At 45.0% G+C, this 18906-nt stretch overlaps 1 protein-coding gene across 1 annotated transcript; it reads left to right on the forward strand.

Annotated features, from left to right (window-relative positions):
* The first annotated feature begins 1555 nt into the window (after positions 1–1555).
* LOC138286913 (zinc finger protein 436-like) lies at positions 1556–3567 on the forward strand. The gene is made up of 2 exons (XM_069227302.1): positions 1556–1614; positions 2330–3567. The coding sequence occupies exons 1-2, from the start codon at positions 1556–1558 to the stop codon at positions 3375–3377; spliced, it is 1107 nt and encodes a 368-aa protein (XP_069083403.1). The 3' UTR covers positions 3378–3567.
* Positions 3568–18906: the final 15339 nt, after the last annotated feature.

Consider the following 18906-nt stretch of genomic DNA (forward strand, 5'->3'; position numbering starts at 1 on the left):
TTGAAACTCATACACGTCTACCTGTACGCCTCCTCTGTTTGTACCTCATTCGCACCTACCTCTGCACCTCTTTTGTTCTTCCTAAGCACCTACCGGTGCACCTTCTCTGTTTGTACCTCATAGACAAATACCTATGTGCCTCCTCTGTTTGTACCTCACAGGCGAGCTTCCAAAAATAAGCTTGTAATCTCTAGGCTGACAGCCGTGGCCTCTTGACTGTAAGGCCATTATCTGACTTCTGCTGAACGCTGCAGAGTGAGTGTCCAGACGTAAGGGAGCTGAAGGAAAGGAAATTACGTAAACTTGAATATAAGAAATATGGAAAGGTAGAAATGCAGCCTCACCTGTGGATAACTCACACCGATCTGCCCAATGCCCATCCAGTCACAAAGTAGCATCCTAGGTCCCAAACTTACAACATTAAGTCAGATACCATGTGAAGGCAGAAAAAGAGGAAAAAGGTTAAATGCACACATCCGTTGCTGGGATATATCCGGTAAATTATTAGTTGTGATGGATTCTCTTAATGACTGATATTGTTGAATAATAAATTATATGAATCAATGTTTGTGTGCCTTATTTGTGCAGATAATGTAAAGGTCGGGCATAACAATCAACCACTCATTCTGTTTTACAAAAAGGCCCTGGAAGGAGCTGCATCTTTTAAAGTTGTCTTTCAGGGCCAGAATCAGGAACTATAAGCTCTGCTAGTTTGAGGGAGAGGGGCAGATGTTCTGGCAATAGGTAGCCCACCTCAACTCGCAATAATGCTCCAATCTTTCAGGTTAGAAAAAAACAGTAATGCTTGAACCAGGGGAGCTTTTGAAAGTGTCAAAGGTGACTTGATAAACAGTAAGGTGAAGACTGGACTTGGCATTTGAGCTGATCCAATGTGAACAGGGAAGCATTTATTTGAAGTGTGTGAATTGAGGTATTTTTGTTATATACTTCCTGAAGAGTTACCTTTGTTATATATTTTCTGAAGAGTTATTAAATAACAACAGCCCAGCCTGATCCCTCTGTTTTTCCACAATCAATTCTTCTTTAAATTAAATCTAATCCATGTGCATCTACCTAAAGCAGCACCAGTACCACATAGGTGCTCCGTGAGCGTCCTTCCTTTACTAAGTTACTCTGGGAACACTGGTAAATCACCTCCTTTTCAGAAGTTAATACCATGTGACATGTAGCACACAGGCGCTCCATGAGCGTCCTTCCTTTACTAAGTTACTCTGTGAACACTGGTAAATCACCCCCTTTTCAGAAGTTAATACGTTGTGACATAGGCACTCCGTGAGCGTCCTTCCTTTTCTTAGTTACTCTGTGAACACTGGTAAATCACCTCCTTTTCCGAAGTTAATACGATGTGACATGTTCAAAAAAACTTTTAGTTAAATATCCGTGTATGGTGAAGTATTCCTTGCTAAGTTTCAAAGACGGTAAAGTAGAGATGTAATTTACAACCAGTTCAATATTGTGTATTCACATTTCCATTTAGTAATTTTTAATATCTTCACATCCAACAGAACACAAGCCTTGAGTGCATGACATTATTATGAATAAAGAAGATAAAACTGCAGATCTGCAAAGAACAGTCACCAACAATGAGCTCCGGTATTCAGGAAAACATCAATACAGACAGCAACTGAGAAACCTGCACATAAACTGATCCTGGAAGAAGCATTTAAGAGCAATTCAGTGGATGTAAGAGTTTGAGCTGAGCACCTCAACATCACAAGACGAAGAAATGACTGCTTGAAAATGAAGGCAGCAACAACAACAACAAACTACCTCTTGTATAAACATGTGTCCAACACCAGCTTTGGTCATGGGATCAGTATGATGTTACAGCAGTGCTTTGTTTTCTAAAGTGAGAACAGACCATCATTCAATGCTCTGCGTGTATTGTAAACTCTTCCTGGCAAAATCACAGCAACCAGAGAAAAGCCCAACAGAGTGGAGCCAAACAACAGAGGGGTAGAAGAGAAGAGGAGTTCTGCTGTCTACAATACAACAGACTGTTCCAATTTGCACCGGCCAGAAGGGAGATTAATCTTTACCCGCAAGCGTGCATAGCCATAATCCAATCTAAAGTCACAACCACCTACAATATATTTTATATATATTATGAGTGTGGCATGTATTTAATGGCTATTGAACGTTAGTTTTAATTCAGAAATCAAACGTGCAAGTGCTTTATCAGTCTAATGGCTCATTAGGAAGCACAGACTTGGGCTGTAGACAAATATATAACCGACCACAGACGCTAACCAAGAAAAACAAATCATAGACATTTAGTGAGAGTTTTAGTTTCTCATCTCAATTAAAGCACCATCAGAAAACTCACACAGGAAAAAAAAACATTCAAGTCCAGTGATTGTGTGAAGAGCATCAGTCAATTACCAGACTTACAGAGACATCAGCAAACACACAGAGGGGAAAAACTATACAAGTGCAGTGAATGCGTGAAGAGCTTTAGTCAATCATCACACCTCCAAAGACATCATCAAACACACACAGGGGAAAATCCATACCATTGCACTGAATGTGGAAGTAGTTTTAGTGATTCTTCACAACTCAGGATTCATCAGCAAACACACACAGGGGAAAAACCATTCAAGTGCAGTGAATGTGCAAAGTGCTTTAGTATGTCATCACACCTACGAAGACACCAGCGGGCACACACAGGGGAAAAACCATTCAAGTGCAGTGAATGTGCAAAGTGCTTTAGTATGTCATTACAATTACAAAGACACCAGCGAACACACACAGGGGAAAAACCATTCAAGTGCAGTGAATGTGGCAGCACTTTTATTTACTCTTCATCATTAAGGATTCATCAGCGAACACACACAGGGGAAAAGCCATTCAAGTGCAATGAATGTGTGAAGAGCTTTAGTCAGTTATCAAACCTAAAAAGACATCAGCAAACACACACAGGGGAAAAACCATTCAAGTGCAATGAATGTCTGAAGAGCTTTATTCACTTATCAAACCTAAAAAGACATCAGCAAACACACACAGGGGAAAAGCCATTCAAGTGCAGTGAATGTGGCAGAGCTTTTAGTTGTGCTTCATCTTTAGTGATTCATCAGCAAACACACACAGGGGAAAAACCACCATTCAAGTGCAGTGAATGTGTGAAGAGCTTTAGTCAGTTATCAAACCTAAAAACACACCAGCGAACACACACAGGGGAGAAACCATTCAAGTGCAGTGAATGTGGCAGCGCTTTTATTTACTCTTCATCATTAAGGAATCATCAACGAACACACACAGGGGAAATACCATTCAAGTGCAGTGAATGTGGGAATAGTTTTAGTAAGTTATCACACCTACATAGACATCAGCGCATACACACGGGGGAAAATCCTTAAAATTGTAGTGAATCCGGCAGTAGTTTTAGTGACTCTTCAGCATTAAGGAAACATCAGCGAATGCACACAGGAGAAAAAACATTGAAGTGCAGTGAATTGTATGAACAGTGCTGGCGGTATCCGTGGCTGAACTAGGAGACATGCAAAGCTCCTACTATACCACTTATATCATATAGCACTATATCACAAGAAAACACAATACTCAGAGTTACTAAAAATAAAGGTACTTTATGTTAGTGACAATATGCCAAAAGTATCTCAGAGGATATACTCCCTTAGGAGGTAAGTAATATACACAAATTATATGCACACAATCCAAAATCAGGTAAGTAACATTTAGAAAAGTAGTGCAAACACTGTAGAACACAATAGAATGCATTAGGAGACAATAGGCCCAGGGGCAACAAAAACCATATACTCCAAAAGTGGAATGCGAACCACGAATGGACCCCAGGCCTAGTGTAGGTTGTAGAGGGTCGCTGAGACTGTTAGAAAACACTAAGGGTGTCCAAGATACCCCACCCCAAGACCCTGAAAAGTAGGAGTAAAGTTACCCTACTACCCCAGAAAGACAGTAAAGTCGAGATAGGGGATTCTGCAAGAACAACAACCACCAGCAAAACACTGAAGACAGATTCCTGGACCTGGGGACCTGTAAAGGAAGGGGACCAAGTCCAAGAGTCACACAAGTGTCCGGGGGGGCAGGAGCCCACTAAACCCCAGATGAAGGTGCAAAGGGGCTGCCTCCGGGTGGAAGAAGCTGAAGATTCTTCAACGACGGAAGGTGCCAAGAACTTCTCCTTTGGTCAGAAGATGTCCCACGGCATGCTGGAGGATGCAGAGTTGTTTCCACGCAGAAAGACTGCAAACAAGCCTTGCTAGCTGCAAGAGTCGCAGTTGAAGATTTTGGGTGCTGCTGGGGACCAGGAAGGACCAGGATGTCGCCCCTTTGAGGAGGAGATGGAGAGGGCGCTCAGCAACTCAAAGAGCCCTGGCAGAAGCAGGCAGCACCCGCAGAAGTACCGTAACAAGCACTTAGAAGATCTGAGGACAGCGGTCGACTCAGAATCACAACAGAAGGTCCCACGACGTCGGACTCCAACTCAGCAAGTTGGGCAATGCAGGATGGAGTGCTGGGGACACAGGCTAGGCTGTGCACAAAGGAATCCTTGGAAAAGTGAACAGAAGCTGGAGCAGCTGCAAATCATGCAGTACACAGGTTTGCTGTATGGCGTGGGGAGGCAAGGACTTACCTCCACCAAATTTGGACAGAAGGGCCACTGGACTGTGGGAGACACTTGGACCCAGCTGCTGTGTTCCAGGGACCACACTTGTCAGGATGAGAGGGGACCCAGAGGACCAGTGATGCAGAAATTTGGTGCCTGCGTTAGCAGGGGGAAGACTCCGTCAACCCACGGGAGATTTCTTCTTGGCTTCCAGTGCAGGGTGAAGGCAGACAGCCCTCAGAACATGCACCACCAGGAACCAGTCGAGAAATCCGGCAGGATTAGGCACTACAATGTTGCTGGTTGTCGTCTTGCTACTTTGTTGCGGTTTTGCAGGCGTCCTGGAGCAGTCGGTGGTCGATCCTTGGCAGAAGTTGAAGAGGTAAGTGCAGAGGAACTCTGGTAAGCTCTTGCATTCGTTATCTGAGGAATGCCCAGAGGAGAGACCCTAAATATCCATAAAAAGGAGGTTTGGCTACTGAAAGAGGTAAGCACCTATCAGGAGGGGTCTCTGACGTCACCTGCTGGCACTGGCCACTCAGAGCTGTCCATTGTGTCCAAACACCTCTGAATCCAAGATGGCAGAGGTCTGGGACACACTGGAGGAGCCCTGGGCACCTCCCCTGGGATGTACTGGTCAGGGGAGTGGTCACTCCCCTTTCCTTTGTCCAGTTTTGCGCCAGAGCAGGGCTGGGGGATCCCTGAAACGGTGTAGACTGGCTTATGCAGAGATGGGCACCATCTGTGCCCATCAAAGCATTTCCAGAGGCTGAGGGAGGCTACTCCTCCCCAGCCCTTCACACCTATTTCTAAAGGGAGAGGGTGTAACACCCTCTCTCAGAGGAAATCCTTCGTTCTGCCTTCCTGGGACCAGGCTGCCCAGGCCCCAGGGGGGCAGAAACCTGTCTGATGGGTTGGCAGCTGCAATGGAGACCCCGGAAAGGCAGTTTGGCAGTACCCGGGTTCTGTGCTAGAGACCCGGGGATGCATGGAATTGTCCCCCCAATACCAGAATGGTATTGGGGTGACAATCCCATGATCCTAGACATGTTACATGGCCATGTTCGGAGTTACCATGGTGACGCTACATATAGGTATTGACCTATATGTAGTGCACGATTGTAATGGTGTCCCCACACTCACAAATTCCCACACACTAAGTAACTTTGCACCTAACCTTCACCAAGTGAGGGTTAGACATAAAGGTGACTTATAAGTTACTTAAGTGCAGTGTAAAATGGCTGTGAAATAACGTGGACGTTATTTCCCTCAGGCTGCAGGGGCAGTCCTGTGTACGAATTGTCTGAGCTCCCTATGGGTGACAAAAGAAATGCTGCAGCCCATAGGGATCTCTTGGAACCCCAATACCCTGGGTACCTAGGTACCATATACTAGGGAATTATAAGGGTGTTTCAGTGTGCCAATGAGAATTGGTAAAATTAGTCACTAGCCTGCATTGACAATTTTAAAAGCAGAGAGAGCATAAACACTGTGGTTCTGGATAGCAGAGCCTCAGTGATACAGTTAGGCACCACACAGGGAACACATATAGGCCACAAACTTATGAGCACTGGGGTCCTGGCTAGCTAGCCTGGCTGGGGATTATGACCGCCCGGCAGAAGCCTGGCGGTACAATGGAGGGGCTGGCGTTATGGCCATGGCTAATGCACCACAGTCATAATACACTGGTGGAACACCGCCAGCCTGCTGGCGGTATTACCGCCAGTGTTCCGCCGGCCGCCAGGGTCGTCATGACCCACTTAGTCACTTACAGGCCTACAAAAGCATCAACAAATACACACCAGGGAAAAACATAAAGGTGCAGTAAATGTGTGAATAGGATCAGTTGATTATCAAAACTACGAAGACATCAGCAAACACACGGGGATAAACAATACTATTACGGTCAATGTGGAAGTAGGTTTAGGAACGTGCCAACATTAAGGATTCATCAGGGAACATTCACAGGGGAACAGCCTTTCAATTGCCCCAAATGTGTGAAGAGCTTTAGTTTACCAGGCCTACAAATATATCAAGGAACACACACAGCGGAAAAGCCATTCAAGTGCAGTGAATGTATGAAGAGCTTTAGTCAAATGCAATGAATGTGAAAATAGTTTTAGTGACTTTTCAACATTAAGGATTCATCAGTGGACACACACTGGGGAAAAGCCTTTTGGGTGCAGTGAATGTGTGGATAGCTTTTGTCAGTTATTAAACCTATTGGTACATCAGCAAACACACAGAAGAAAAACAAACACATTGCAATGAATGTCAGAACTGCTTTTGTCAATTATCAGCTCTCCGAAGTCATGAGCAAACACACAGTGGGAAGACCTAGAAGTACACTGAAATTGTGAAGAGCTTTTGTCAATTTTCGATTCTACACAGTCCTCAGCGAACACTTTCATTTCACTCACATGGAAATAATCCTAGAGGTGCAGCGAGTCTGGAAAGAACTTAAGAAGATTAACAATAATAGTGAACCGTCTGAGGGCATAGACAGGAGCAAAAAAGTGCAGTTATTTTAACATGAAGGAATTACAGAGAAAGATAAAATGTCAATGATGTGGGGCATTCAAATACCAGATCATAGAAGACCCGTCTAGTCAGAAAAGGAAAAACACAAATATCGATACCTGTAGAATTATAAAACGTGGCTGTTCTCAGTGATTGTTCACTTTTGCACACATAACAAAACAACATGACATACCAGGAAGCACATTGGGAGACTAGCACAATGTTGACTAAAATTAAAGAAACATTGTTGGTTTTTATTCAGTTGCAAAGAAAAACATCCAAGTTCACCTGTCCTGCTACCTGTAAAGGCAGCACTCTGAACAATACTGGGACTAACAAGGGTACTTTCAGCTAACTTGAGGGGTTAGTGATAAAACCCATAAACCTAACACACTTGGACTGAGTCCCTGCAAGAAGAACTAGTTTAACAAGCACACGCTGGTGAATGTTCACAGCTGATCGTGGTGTTTGGTCATTTTCATACAACATTGATGATTCACTGGCAGTAGCCGGAGAACAGTGTCCAAAAGCACAAGACGTAAAAGCAGCAGAATGTGAGCTTTAACTCTCAGGGTTAATGCTTGCAGTGCACGATACTTACCACCCAATCTCTGACATGGAAGAAGCAATGCTAATGTCCATCCTCACACGCACCTGTCAATGCACCCATCATAGTGGCACTTCCCAGGGATATTTAACATTGAGCTGGTTCTTGGCTCACTACTCACTATGTAAATGAGTCAAAGTTAGATTAATTGTATATTAATGTGTTTTATGAGTTTCTTATTTACAGAGAGTCATTCAACCAAATCCTAACTAGTTAAAGGACAGAATCGGGAAATGATGGCACAATTCTTTATAGGAATTATTGTGGAATGAAGGAGCCCAGTACAAAGAGTTTTTCATAATACTATGAGAACCATGAACGGGTGAAGGGTGAGCAAGGGGAAAAAGTTGTGGTTGTCTGAGGGTGGAAACGCACCTGCAAAGATCACATCTAGAACTTTGTTCTTCCTATGTCTCGAACAAACTCTGCTTTATGTGCTTTTTTTCTTAAAATGGGAGGCTGTGCCTCTGAGCCCAGTAAGAACATGAGGTGCTAAAATTCTAGCAAATGCAAACTATGTAGCTTTTCCACAGCCATATAACGCCCCTATAACCTTTGTTTTTTTCAGTCAATTCCTACGTTATTTTTAAATTCTATTTTCTAAGTATACCATCTCTGTAATCTTTGTTTTTTTCAGTTAAGAAATTATTGTATCCTGACTTATCTCACGTTTAGCCTTGTTCAAAAAAGACATTTTAACATTTTACACATACTGCGTTCACTTTCATGTAGTTTAACACGCTATAAGACTGTCCCACATACAAAAATATTGGCAGTATAAATACAGTGCAGATGACAAATTGTCACCTATTGTTTCGCTCATGGATGTCTTGTCAGGGCTCTGGAGATGGGAACCTCCATTGGTAAAATGTATAGATTACTATTTACAAATGCCGCTGCAGTATATGTATTGAACTAAAGTGAAGCACAGGTGTTCAGGATTTTTAATCCAACAGAGTATATACCCTGCTCTTACATAATGTTTGCTGCATCATTTACGCATTGAATCAGTTGATGTATCCGCTCGTTCTTTGGGCCTTATAACTAAGTCTGACCCTTAGCTCCGCATAACTTACACATTGAATCAGTTGATGCATCTGCTCGTTCTTTGGGCCTTATAACTAAGTCTGACCCTTAGCTCGGCTTGGCTCCTCCCATGAATTTTGTGACTTGCCGAGCTCTTATTTTTACCAGAATGAAACCAATGAACCAGCAAATTCTGTTTGAAGAATGTGGTGAAATAGTTAAATCCCACATCAAAAACATTTAATTGCTAAGACGATCAATTGCTCACCCGGCAACTCCTCTTCACACTGGTTGTCCCTTATTCTCAAATGTTCAGAGGGGTTTGTTGTCTGAGTGTCAGAAGTGACAGAGACATTCATGAAGCTAAAGCAAGAAGGAGTGTGTGGCAGATATAGAAGGCAAAAGAGAGATAAAGGGAGCGAGACAAAGAAAGAGGGAGCAAAATGAAAGAAAGTGAGAAATAGAAGGAGGGGGAACAGCAAGTGAAGCACCCAAATACTTGTCAGTGTGTGACACCACTAGAGATATGGCTTGAATACTTGTGAATTTATATATTTATTTTCAATACCCATAGACTAACGTCATGCCAATAAACAGGGCACAAGTTGTGAGGAAGAAAGGGAGGGGAACACTTCTCATATGCAAATCACAATGATGTCACATGTAGTGATGTCACAAAAAGTGATTTCAGGCCCTTATAATAATCCTCACGTGAAAGGTCGACGGCCTATTTTAAAAACAAGAAACATAAATGGTTTTACTTTTTATGCATCATGTTTTTCCCACTATCAATCTGTAACTAAACTCGGAAATGGCTGAAAGTGTAAATATTATTAAACAGATATGTGGAACTTGGAAATTAGATTTTTAAATACCTTTCAGCAAATAAATAAAATGTGCTGGCAATTTGTGTTTGTTTCCTGATGGTGTTCTTTACCCAGCTCCAAATCACAAAGGTGTTTCACATTTACAGTGCGTCAAGCACTAGAAGGGTTCATCTTGTCACGTTCTCTGTTCCTCTCTTGTGCCATTCACACAATTAAAGGGGCTGGTACTGGTGGGACGGGTAGTTACAAAAACTCTGATGCCAGTATTTGCAGATGCCAGAAACTGCAGAGCCATCCACCAGGTAACACCTCTCAGTCACAGGCTGGGGCGCAAGGTGGAACTGAGTCCCTTTTCTACAAAATAGCGGGGGCCTCCAAAAACTGCGGCCACCCCTGATGTTTGCCATGCTGATAAAGCAATATTGAATTTGAGTAATGTATGATGAATTGAATTGACAGAAAGAAATGAGAGAAAGAGAACAAGAGAGCAAGATGCAGAAAGTATGGTGGGAGAGAAAATGAAAAAAGAGACATGAGACAAGGAGGAAATACAAACGGTTCTCTCTTGGTAGATCATGCCCTTCTGTTGATAGGACCCTTTTCAGGTTATTTATATAGAAAATAAATAAAAAGGTGCCGGTATCCAGCCTTATCTAACACCACGATTCAAGGCAAATTTTGATGTACACTCCCCTGCGGGCCCATAACACACAGTAACTGTAAGGTCCAAATGCAAGTCTCTATGAAAAGTAACCAGCATTTTATCAAAACTCACACCCATCAATATGTTTCAGAGCTTAGTCCTGTGAACCTTGTCCAAAGCTGAGCTGAAGTACTTGAACCCCAAATGAAGGGAGCCTGCCTTTGCCTTGGTGTACTTCGCTACGAGTAGGTAGAGATTAAAACCTTGGCCCACGTTGCCCTTCCCAGGCTGGAAGCTGTATTATACATCAGAGAAAAGCTCATGTTCCCTAGCCCACACAGTTAACCTACTCAATAGAACTCTCCCAATTACTCTCACTCTTGATTCTTTCAATGAAATGGGCCTGTAACAGCAGGGGCCGTCCTTGTTGCCCTTTTTATGTTTCGTCTAGGCAGCGCATGCTCTCTCTCCTCGAGAAATGTTATCTATTCTGTAGAGTAAGTGCACCCCCTTTGCTGCCCGTTGCTTTTAATCTCGTCAGTGTGAGTTTTTTACTGGTCAGTTGTATTTGTCTCTCCTTTCGTTTCTTGGTTTCCTCCCATGGCAACTACCCATGTTACATGTACGCTTACTCTGTTCTTAATGTATATATTTGTCAGCGCACTACTTTTTATGTCAACTTTAACTCATTTTCAGGTTCAGAATGGTAACACAGATGCTCCCGTCAAAGTTGAATGCAAGTTTGGCATCCAGCCGCTACCGCACTCCCTCATCCCGCTTCACTCGAGGCTTGTTTCATTTTCATGAGCACTTCCCACAAATGTGCAGTTTTCTGTCCCTTGCTCGGGGCGGCTCCCACTTCATGGCCACCACTTCCTCTCCTTATTACTGGCTCTGCTCACTCCTCCCCCTGCTCTCGCCGGATTCCTGCAGTGCCCCTTCCTCCTCCCTCCTGCTTGATAGGCTTGTTCCTTTGCTGCAGCCCGTGCAGAGCTTCTGATCTCCTTCATTTATTCTTTTGGCTCCTGCAATGATTTGCAACCATGGGTACTATGACCCAAATTTAAGAAGAGCCTAGCACCACTTAGCACCATATTAGCGTCATTTTTTTACATTAATGTTCTCGTTAGGTTGGCAAAAACATTGTGCCAAATTTACAAAGTGGAGCAATACATGCATTGCGCCACTTTGTAAACCCTGGCGCCACCTTATGCCTGCGCCAGACATAATGCATGCAAGGGGGCGTTCCTCCATTAGGGGGCCCAGAAAAATGGCCCAGTGGAATCTGTGAGATTCCACTGCACCATTTTTCTTATCATTTTTAACGGCTGCTCAGTGCAGGCATTAAATTGAGGCACACCATTGTTTATAATGGGTCTCTATGTACTTTGCAGGATTAGTGCCAAAATCATGACGCTATTAATCCTAACGTGCTCCATGGTGCGCCATATCATTAATACGGCACACACGTGGGGGCATATTTATACTCTGTTTATACGCTGGTTTGCATAATAAAGTATAAATAAGGGCCTTGGTGCGTTAGTGGCACAATGGGGCGCAAGAAAAATGGCACTTCATGTAATGAAGCACCACTTTTCTTAAATCTGGGCCTATATTTTTTATCAGAGCAATCTCTAGTTCTTGTTTACTTTTTTCTCACCCACCCAAATCCTGTTTCTTCTCTTCCCTGTGTCTTTTTCTTCTCCTCCTCCCACACGCACTGATCTCTATTTATTCTCCTCCATTCCAACTGAAGCGCTGGCCACTTCATAGCGCTTTGAATGTTTTTTTGTGGACTGGTTGTGTTGAGGCGACGATGGAAAAAGGAAACAATTCAACACGTCAAAATACAACAGACAGCAGCAGCCTCTGCAGAGAGGTACAGGAGAAGGCTCTACATACACGAGCAGGTACATGATGGGTTACCATAGCTTTGTGATGTAAAATGACCAAAATGTTCCTCCATGGCAGCAACAAACAAAACAGCTGGCAGAGGTCCTGTCCCTCACAGAATTTATTATCTCATGTTGATTGACTGCTAATTGGCTTCTCGGTCTTTATCTCCGCTCCACAGCTCTGAATGATGTTAGTATGCGCTGCCAAAAAACAGTGAGCCATACTCTCTGCTGTTTGCTTTATTTTCCAATTCAAATTGTTCCATCGACAATAAAGTTTCCCACCTGCCGCCAAAGAGGATCTGTGTTGGTGGATGCGTCTCCAACAGTGCACCTCTCTCCGTATTTAGCCATGCACTTACATTCTTGTGGCGCTAGAGCCAGAAGTGCCGACTATGGAACTGGGAACCAGGTTCGAGTCTCAGGATCAGTGCAACATCCCATGGTTCTGGGCAAATCACTTATTCTCCCTGTGCCGGGGTGTATGCAATCTGCAGTAATGCTTCTGCTGGCTCAGGCTAGCATCAACAACAAACATTTGCAAAGCCAATAGGTCTACAGTGGCAGCCAAAAAGCAAGACCTATTGGCTTTGCCAGTGCTTGGTAAAGACTGGAATGATAACAGAATTTGACCACGAGGGAGGAATACCTCTCTGAATAGCTGTGTTGACCTAGCGGGTTAGAAGGGGTGCCCATAAATCAATGTTACGAGTGGTACAGCATCATGACCTGGGGCTTTGTTCTTTGGAAGGTCAACTATAGCATCCGTAGCCTTTTCCCTGCTAAATGTCAACGGAGGGCCTGTGGTAGGGAGTGAGGAAATATCCCGATGCGCATCCATGGTACCATTAAAGGCGGAAGCATCCTAGATGGATATGTACTGCTTAAGCCAGGATTCTGAGTTAATACTGGGAAATAGTGCTCCTTGAAGATGGTGCTAAAAAGGGGCAATTGATAGTAGCCCAAACTTTAGAGCAGTCTTTATGCTTACAAGAGACCACCAGGTCTTCCCAGACTTCTTGTCTTAAGACGAGTTTCCTCCTCTTGATGACAAGGTCATAATCCTGATGACACATTTCACTTTGAGTTTGTGTCTTGGCTTCTCCTTCAGAGCCGCCAAACGCTTTTTATGGTAAAAGTGAAAGTAAGATCAAACCATCAAGTAAAATATTACCAGAATTCTGAAAGGAAAGACAGACAGCGAGTTAATTTGAGGAGCCAGTAACTACTTGCTTGGGGCAACAGTAAAAACTGTAAGAACACTTTTAGCTCTGCCCGAGCTGAAGCCTGCTGAAGGAATTAAAAATCCCTTATGGCCCTCCAATAGAAAGTTGTTAGATGTCTTCAAAGTTTCTCAACAGGGAGAACCACCCAACATCATCAGTATTTTTGGACAATCCTGCCACATTCCTGCTTAAAATAACAAAATCCACCTTAATCGTTGGATTCTGACAACCCCTGACATCAGCAGTGCTATCAACATAGGCAGTATTAGGAGTCAGTCAATTGTTGCCATTGAGCGAGTGTAGGAGGCTGGACTGGCTTGTAGTGAGTACCAAGGGGTACTTACACCTTGCACCAGGCCCAGGTATCCATTATTAGTGTATAGGGTGTCTAGCAGCTTAGGCTGATAGATAATGGTAGCTTAGCAGAGCAGCTTAGGCTGAACTAGGAGACGAGTGAAGCTCATACAGTACCACTAGTGTCACTTGCACAATATCATAAGAAAACACAATACACAGATGTACTAAAAATAAAGGTACTTTATTTTTATGACAATATGCCAAAGTATCTCAGAGTGTACCCTCAGTATGAGGATAGCAAATATACACAAGATATATGTACCCAATACCAAAAATATGCAGTATAGTCTTAGAAAACAGTGCAAACAATGTATAGTTACAATAGGATGCAATGGGGACACATAGGGATAGGGGCAACACAAACCATATACTCCAAAAGTGGAATGCGAACCACGAATGGACCCCAAACCTATGTGGCCTTGTAGAGGGTCGCTGGGACTGTAAGAAAACAGTGAGGGTTAGAAAAATAGCCCACCCCAAGACCCTAAAAAGTGAGTGCAAAGTACACTAAAGTTCCCCAAAGGACATAGAAGTCGTGATAGGGGAATTCTGCAGGAAAGACACAAACCAGCAATGCAACAACAATGGATTTCCAGTCGAGGGTACCTGTGGAACAAGGGGACCAAGTCCAAAAGTCACAAGCAAGTCGGAGATGGGCAGATGCCCAGGAAATGCCAGATGTGGGTGCAAAGAAGCTGCTACTGGACAGTAGAAGCTGAGGATTCTGCAGGAACGACAGGGGCTAGAGACTTTCCCTTTGGAGGATGGATCCCGCACGCCATGGAGAGTCGTGCAGAAGTGTTTTCCCTCCGAAAAACCGCCAACAAGCCTTGCTAGCTGCAAATCGTACGGTTAGGGTTTTTGGATGCTGCTGTGGCCCAGGAGAGACCAGGATGTCGCCAATTGCGTCTGGGGACAGACGGGGCATAGAGCAAGACAAGGAGCCCTCTCAGAAGCAGGCAGCACCCGCAGAAGTGCCGGAACAGGCACTACGAAGAGGAGTGAAACAGTGCTCACCCGAAGTTGCACAAAGGAGTCCCACGTCGCCGGAGGGCCACTTAGAAAGTCGTGCAATGCAGGTTAGAGTGCCGTGGACCCAGGCTTGGCTGTGCACAAAGGATTTCCACCGGAAGTGCACAGAGGCCGGAGTAGCTGCAAAAGTCGCGGTTCCCAGCAATGCAGTCTGGCGTGGGGAGGCAAGGACTTACCTCCACCAAACTTGGACTGAAGAGTCACTGGACTGTGGGAGTCACTTGGACACAGTTGCTGGATTCAAGGGACCTCGCTCGTCGTGCTGAGAGGAGACCCAGGGGACCGGTGATGCAGTTCTTTGGTGCCTGCGGAAGATTCCGTCGACCCACTGGAGATTTCTTCGGAGCTTCTAGTGCAGAGAGGAGGCAGACTACCCCCACAGCATGCACCACCAGGAAAACAGTCGAGAAGGCGGCAGGATCAGCGTTACAGAGTTGCAGTAGTCGTCTTCGCTACTTTGTTGCAGTTTTGCAGGCTTCCAGCGCGGTCAGCAGTCGATTCCTTGGCAGAAGGTGAAGAGAGAGATGCAGAGGAACTCTGATGAGCTCTTGCATTCGTTATCTAAGGAATTCCCAAAGCAGAGACCCTAAATAGCCAGGAAAGAGGGTTTGGCTACTTAGGAGAGAGGATAGGCTAGCAACACCTGAAGGAGCCTATCAGAAGGAGTCTCTGACGTCACCTGCTGGCCCTGGCCACTCAGAGCAGTCCAGTGTGCCAGCAGCACCTCTGTTTCCAAGATGGCAGAGGTTTGGAGCACACTGGAGGAGCTCTGGGCACCTCCCAGGGGAGGTGCAGGTCAGGGGAGTGGTCACTCCCCTTTCCTTTGTCCAGTTTCGCGCCAGAGCAGGGCTGAGGGGTCCCTGAACCGGTGTAGACTGGCTTATGCAGAAATGGACACCATCTGTGCCCATGAAAGCATTTCCAGAGGCTGGGGGAGGCTACTCCTCCCTTGCCTTAACACCTTTTTCCAGAGGGAGAGGGTGTAACACCCTCTCTCTGAGGAAGTCCTTTGTTCTGCCATCCTGGGCCAAGCCTGGCTGGACCCCAGGAGGGCAGCAGCTGCAGTGAAACCCCTGAAAAGGCAGGTTGGCAGTACCAGGGTCTGTGCTACAGACCCGTGGGATCATGGGATTGTGCCAACTATGCCAGGATGGCATAGAGGGGGCAATTCCATGATCATAGACATGTTACATGGCCATATTCGGAGCTACCATTGTGAAGCTACATATAGGTAGTGACCTATATGTAGTGCACGCGTGTAATGGTGTCCCCGCACTCACAAAGTCCGGGGAATTTGCCCTGAACAATGTGGGGGCACCTTGGCTAGTGCCAGGGTGCCCACACACTAAGTAACTTTGCACCTAACCTTTACCAGTAAAGGTTAGACATATAGGTGACTTATAAGTTACTTAAGTGCAGTGGTAAATGGCTGTGAAATAACGTGGACGTTATTTCACTCAGGCTGCAGTGGCAGGCCTATGTAAGAATTGTCAGAGCTCCCTATGGGTGGCAAAAGAAATGCTGCAGCCCATAGGGATCTCCTGGAACCCCAATACCCTGGGTACCTCAGTACCATATACTAGGGAATTATAAGGGTGTTCCAGTATGCCAATGTGAATTGGTGAAATTGGTCACTAGCCTGTTACTGACAATTTGGAAAGAAATGAGAGAGCATAACCACTGAGGTTCTGGATAGCAGAGCCTAAGTGAGACAGTTAGTCATAACACAGGTAACACATTCAGGCACACTTATGAGCACTGGGGCCCTGGCTGGCAGGGTCCCAGTGACACATACAACTAAAACAACATATATACAGTGAAAAATGGGGGTAACATGCCAGGCAAGATGGTACTTTCCTACACAAACCCCCCCCCAAACGAAGGACAATAACACTAGTCATTACCTGATGGGTCTTCATTGTCTAAGTGGAAATATCTGGAGAGTCCATCTGCATTGGAGTGGGTACTCCCAGGTCTATGTTCCACTGTATAGTCCATTCCCTGTAGGGATATGGACCACCTCAACAATTTAGGATATTCACCTTTCATTTGTTTTAGCCAAAGTAGAGGTTTGTGGTCTGTCTGAACAATGAAGTGAGTGCCAAACAGGTATGGCCTCAACTTCTTCAGTGCCCAGACCACAGCAAAGGCCTCCCTCTCTATGGCAGACCAACGCTTTTCTCTAGGGGTCAACCTCCTACTAATAAAAGCAACAGTGTGATCCTGGCCCTCAGAATTAAGTTGTGATAGGACTGCCCCTACTCCTAATTCATATGCATCAGTTTGGACATAGAATTTTTTTGAGTAACAAGGGCTTTTCAGGACAGGTGCAGAGCACATGGCCTGCTTCAGCTCCTCAAAAGCTTTCTGACAGTTTGCTGTCCATAATACCTTCTTAGGCATTTTCTTTGAAGTGAGGTCATTAAGAGGGGCTGCAATGGAGCCATAGTTCATTATGAACCTCCTATAGTACCCAGTGAGGCCTAAAAAGGCTCTCACCTGAGTCTGAGTAGTAGGGGGAACCCAATCAATAATTGTTTGGATTTTCCCCTGAAGTGGTGCAATCTGTTCCCCACCAACCAGGTGTCCCAGATAAACCACCTTACCCTGCCTATCTGGCACTTTGAAGCCTTGATAGTGAGGCCTGCCTTTTGCAGGGCCTCTAAAACTTTCCATAGGTGGACCAGGTGATCATCCCAGCTGGAGCTAAAGACAGCTATATCGTCCAGATATGCTGCACTAAAAGCTTCCAGCCCTTGCAGGACTGTGTTCACCAACCTCTGAAAAGTGGCAGGTGCATTTTTCAATCCAAAAGGCATTACTGTGAATTGGTAATGGCCTCCAATGGTTGAAAATGCAGTTTTAGCTTTAGCATCTTCTGATAATTTGATCTGCCAATACCCTGCAGTCAAATCAAAAGTGCTTAGATACTTGGCAGATGCCAGTGTATCTATGAGCTCATCTGCCCTGGGTATAGGGTGAGCGTCAGTTTTGGTTACCTGGTTGAGACCTCTGTAGTCTGCACAAAACCGCATTTCCTTCTTTCCATCTTTGGAATGAGGTTTTGGTACAAGTACCACAGGAGAGGCCCATGGACTTTCAGAGTGCTCAACCACTCCCAGTTCTAACATTTTCTGCACCTCTTGCTTTATGCAGTCCTTCACATGGTCAGGCTGCCTATAGATCTTACTTTTGACAGGCAAGCTGTCTCCAGTATCTATAGTGTGCTCACATCAAGAAGTGGTACCTGGCACAGTAGAGAAGAGTTTAGAAAACTGACCCAGGAGATTTATGCAGTGGTCTTTCTGCTCAGCAGTAAGACAATCTGCCAGTACAACACCTTCCACTAGAGCATCTTGTTTTGTGGAAGAGAAGAGATCAGGGAGAGGATCACTGTCTTCTTCCTGTCCCTCATCAGTTGCCATGAGCAGGGTGAGATCAGCCCTGTCATAGTAGGGTTTCAGGCGATTGACATGGAGCACCCTAAGGGGACTCCTGGCAGTGCCTAAGTCAACTAAGTAGGTGACTTCACCCTTTTTCTCAACAATTGTGTGGGGTCCACTCCATTTATCTTGGAGTGCTCTTGGGGCCACAGGCTCCAAGACCCACACTTTCTGCCCTGGTTGGTACTGAACCAAAACAGCCTTCTGGTCATGCCATTGCTTCTGGAGCTCTTGGCTGGCCTGATGGTTTTTACTGGCCTTTTTCATGTACTCAGCCATCCTTGATCTGAGGCCAAGTACATAGTCCACTATGTCTTGCTTTGGAGCTTTTAACGGTTGTTCCCAACCCTCCTTAACAAGTGTTAGAGGACCTCTCACAGGGTGACCAAAAAGAAGTTCAAAGGGGCTGAAGCCCACTCTTTTCTGGGGTACCTCCCTGTAAGCAAAAAGGAGGCATGGTAGAAGGATATCCCATCTCCTGCGGAGTTTTTCAGGGAGTCCCATAATCATGCCTTTGAGAGTTTTGTTAAATCTCTCCACCAGTCCATTTGTTTGTGAATGATAGGGTGTGGTGAACTTGTATGTCACACCACACTCCTTCCACATGGCCTTTAAGTAAGCAGACATGAAATTGCTTCCCCTGTCTGATACTACCTCTTTTGGGAAGCCCACCCTGGAAAAGATTCCCAGGAGGACCTTTGCCACTGCAGGAGCTGTAGTGGTCCTT

The sequence above is a fragment of the Pleurodeles waltl genome, chromosome 4_1 (genome assembly GCF_031143425.1).
Source record: "Pleurodeles waltl isolate 20211129_DDA chromosome 4_1, aPleWal1.hap1.20221129, whole genome shotgun sequence".
Taxonomy (NCBI): domain Eukaryota; kingdom Metazoa; phylum Chordata; class Amphibia; order Caudata; family Salamandridae; genus Pleurodeles; species Pleurodeles waltl.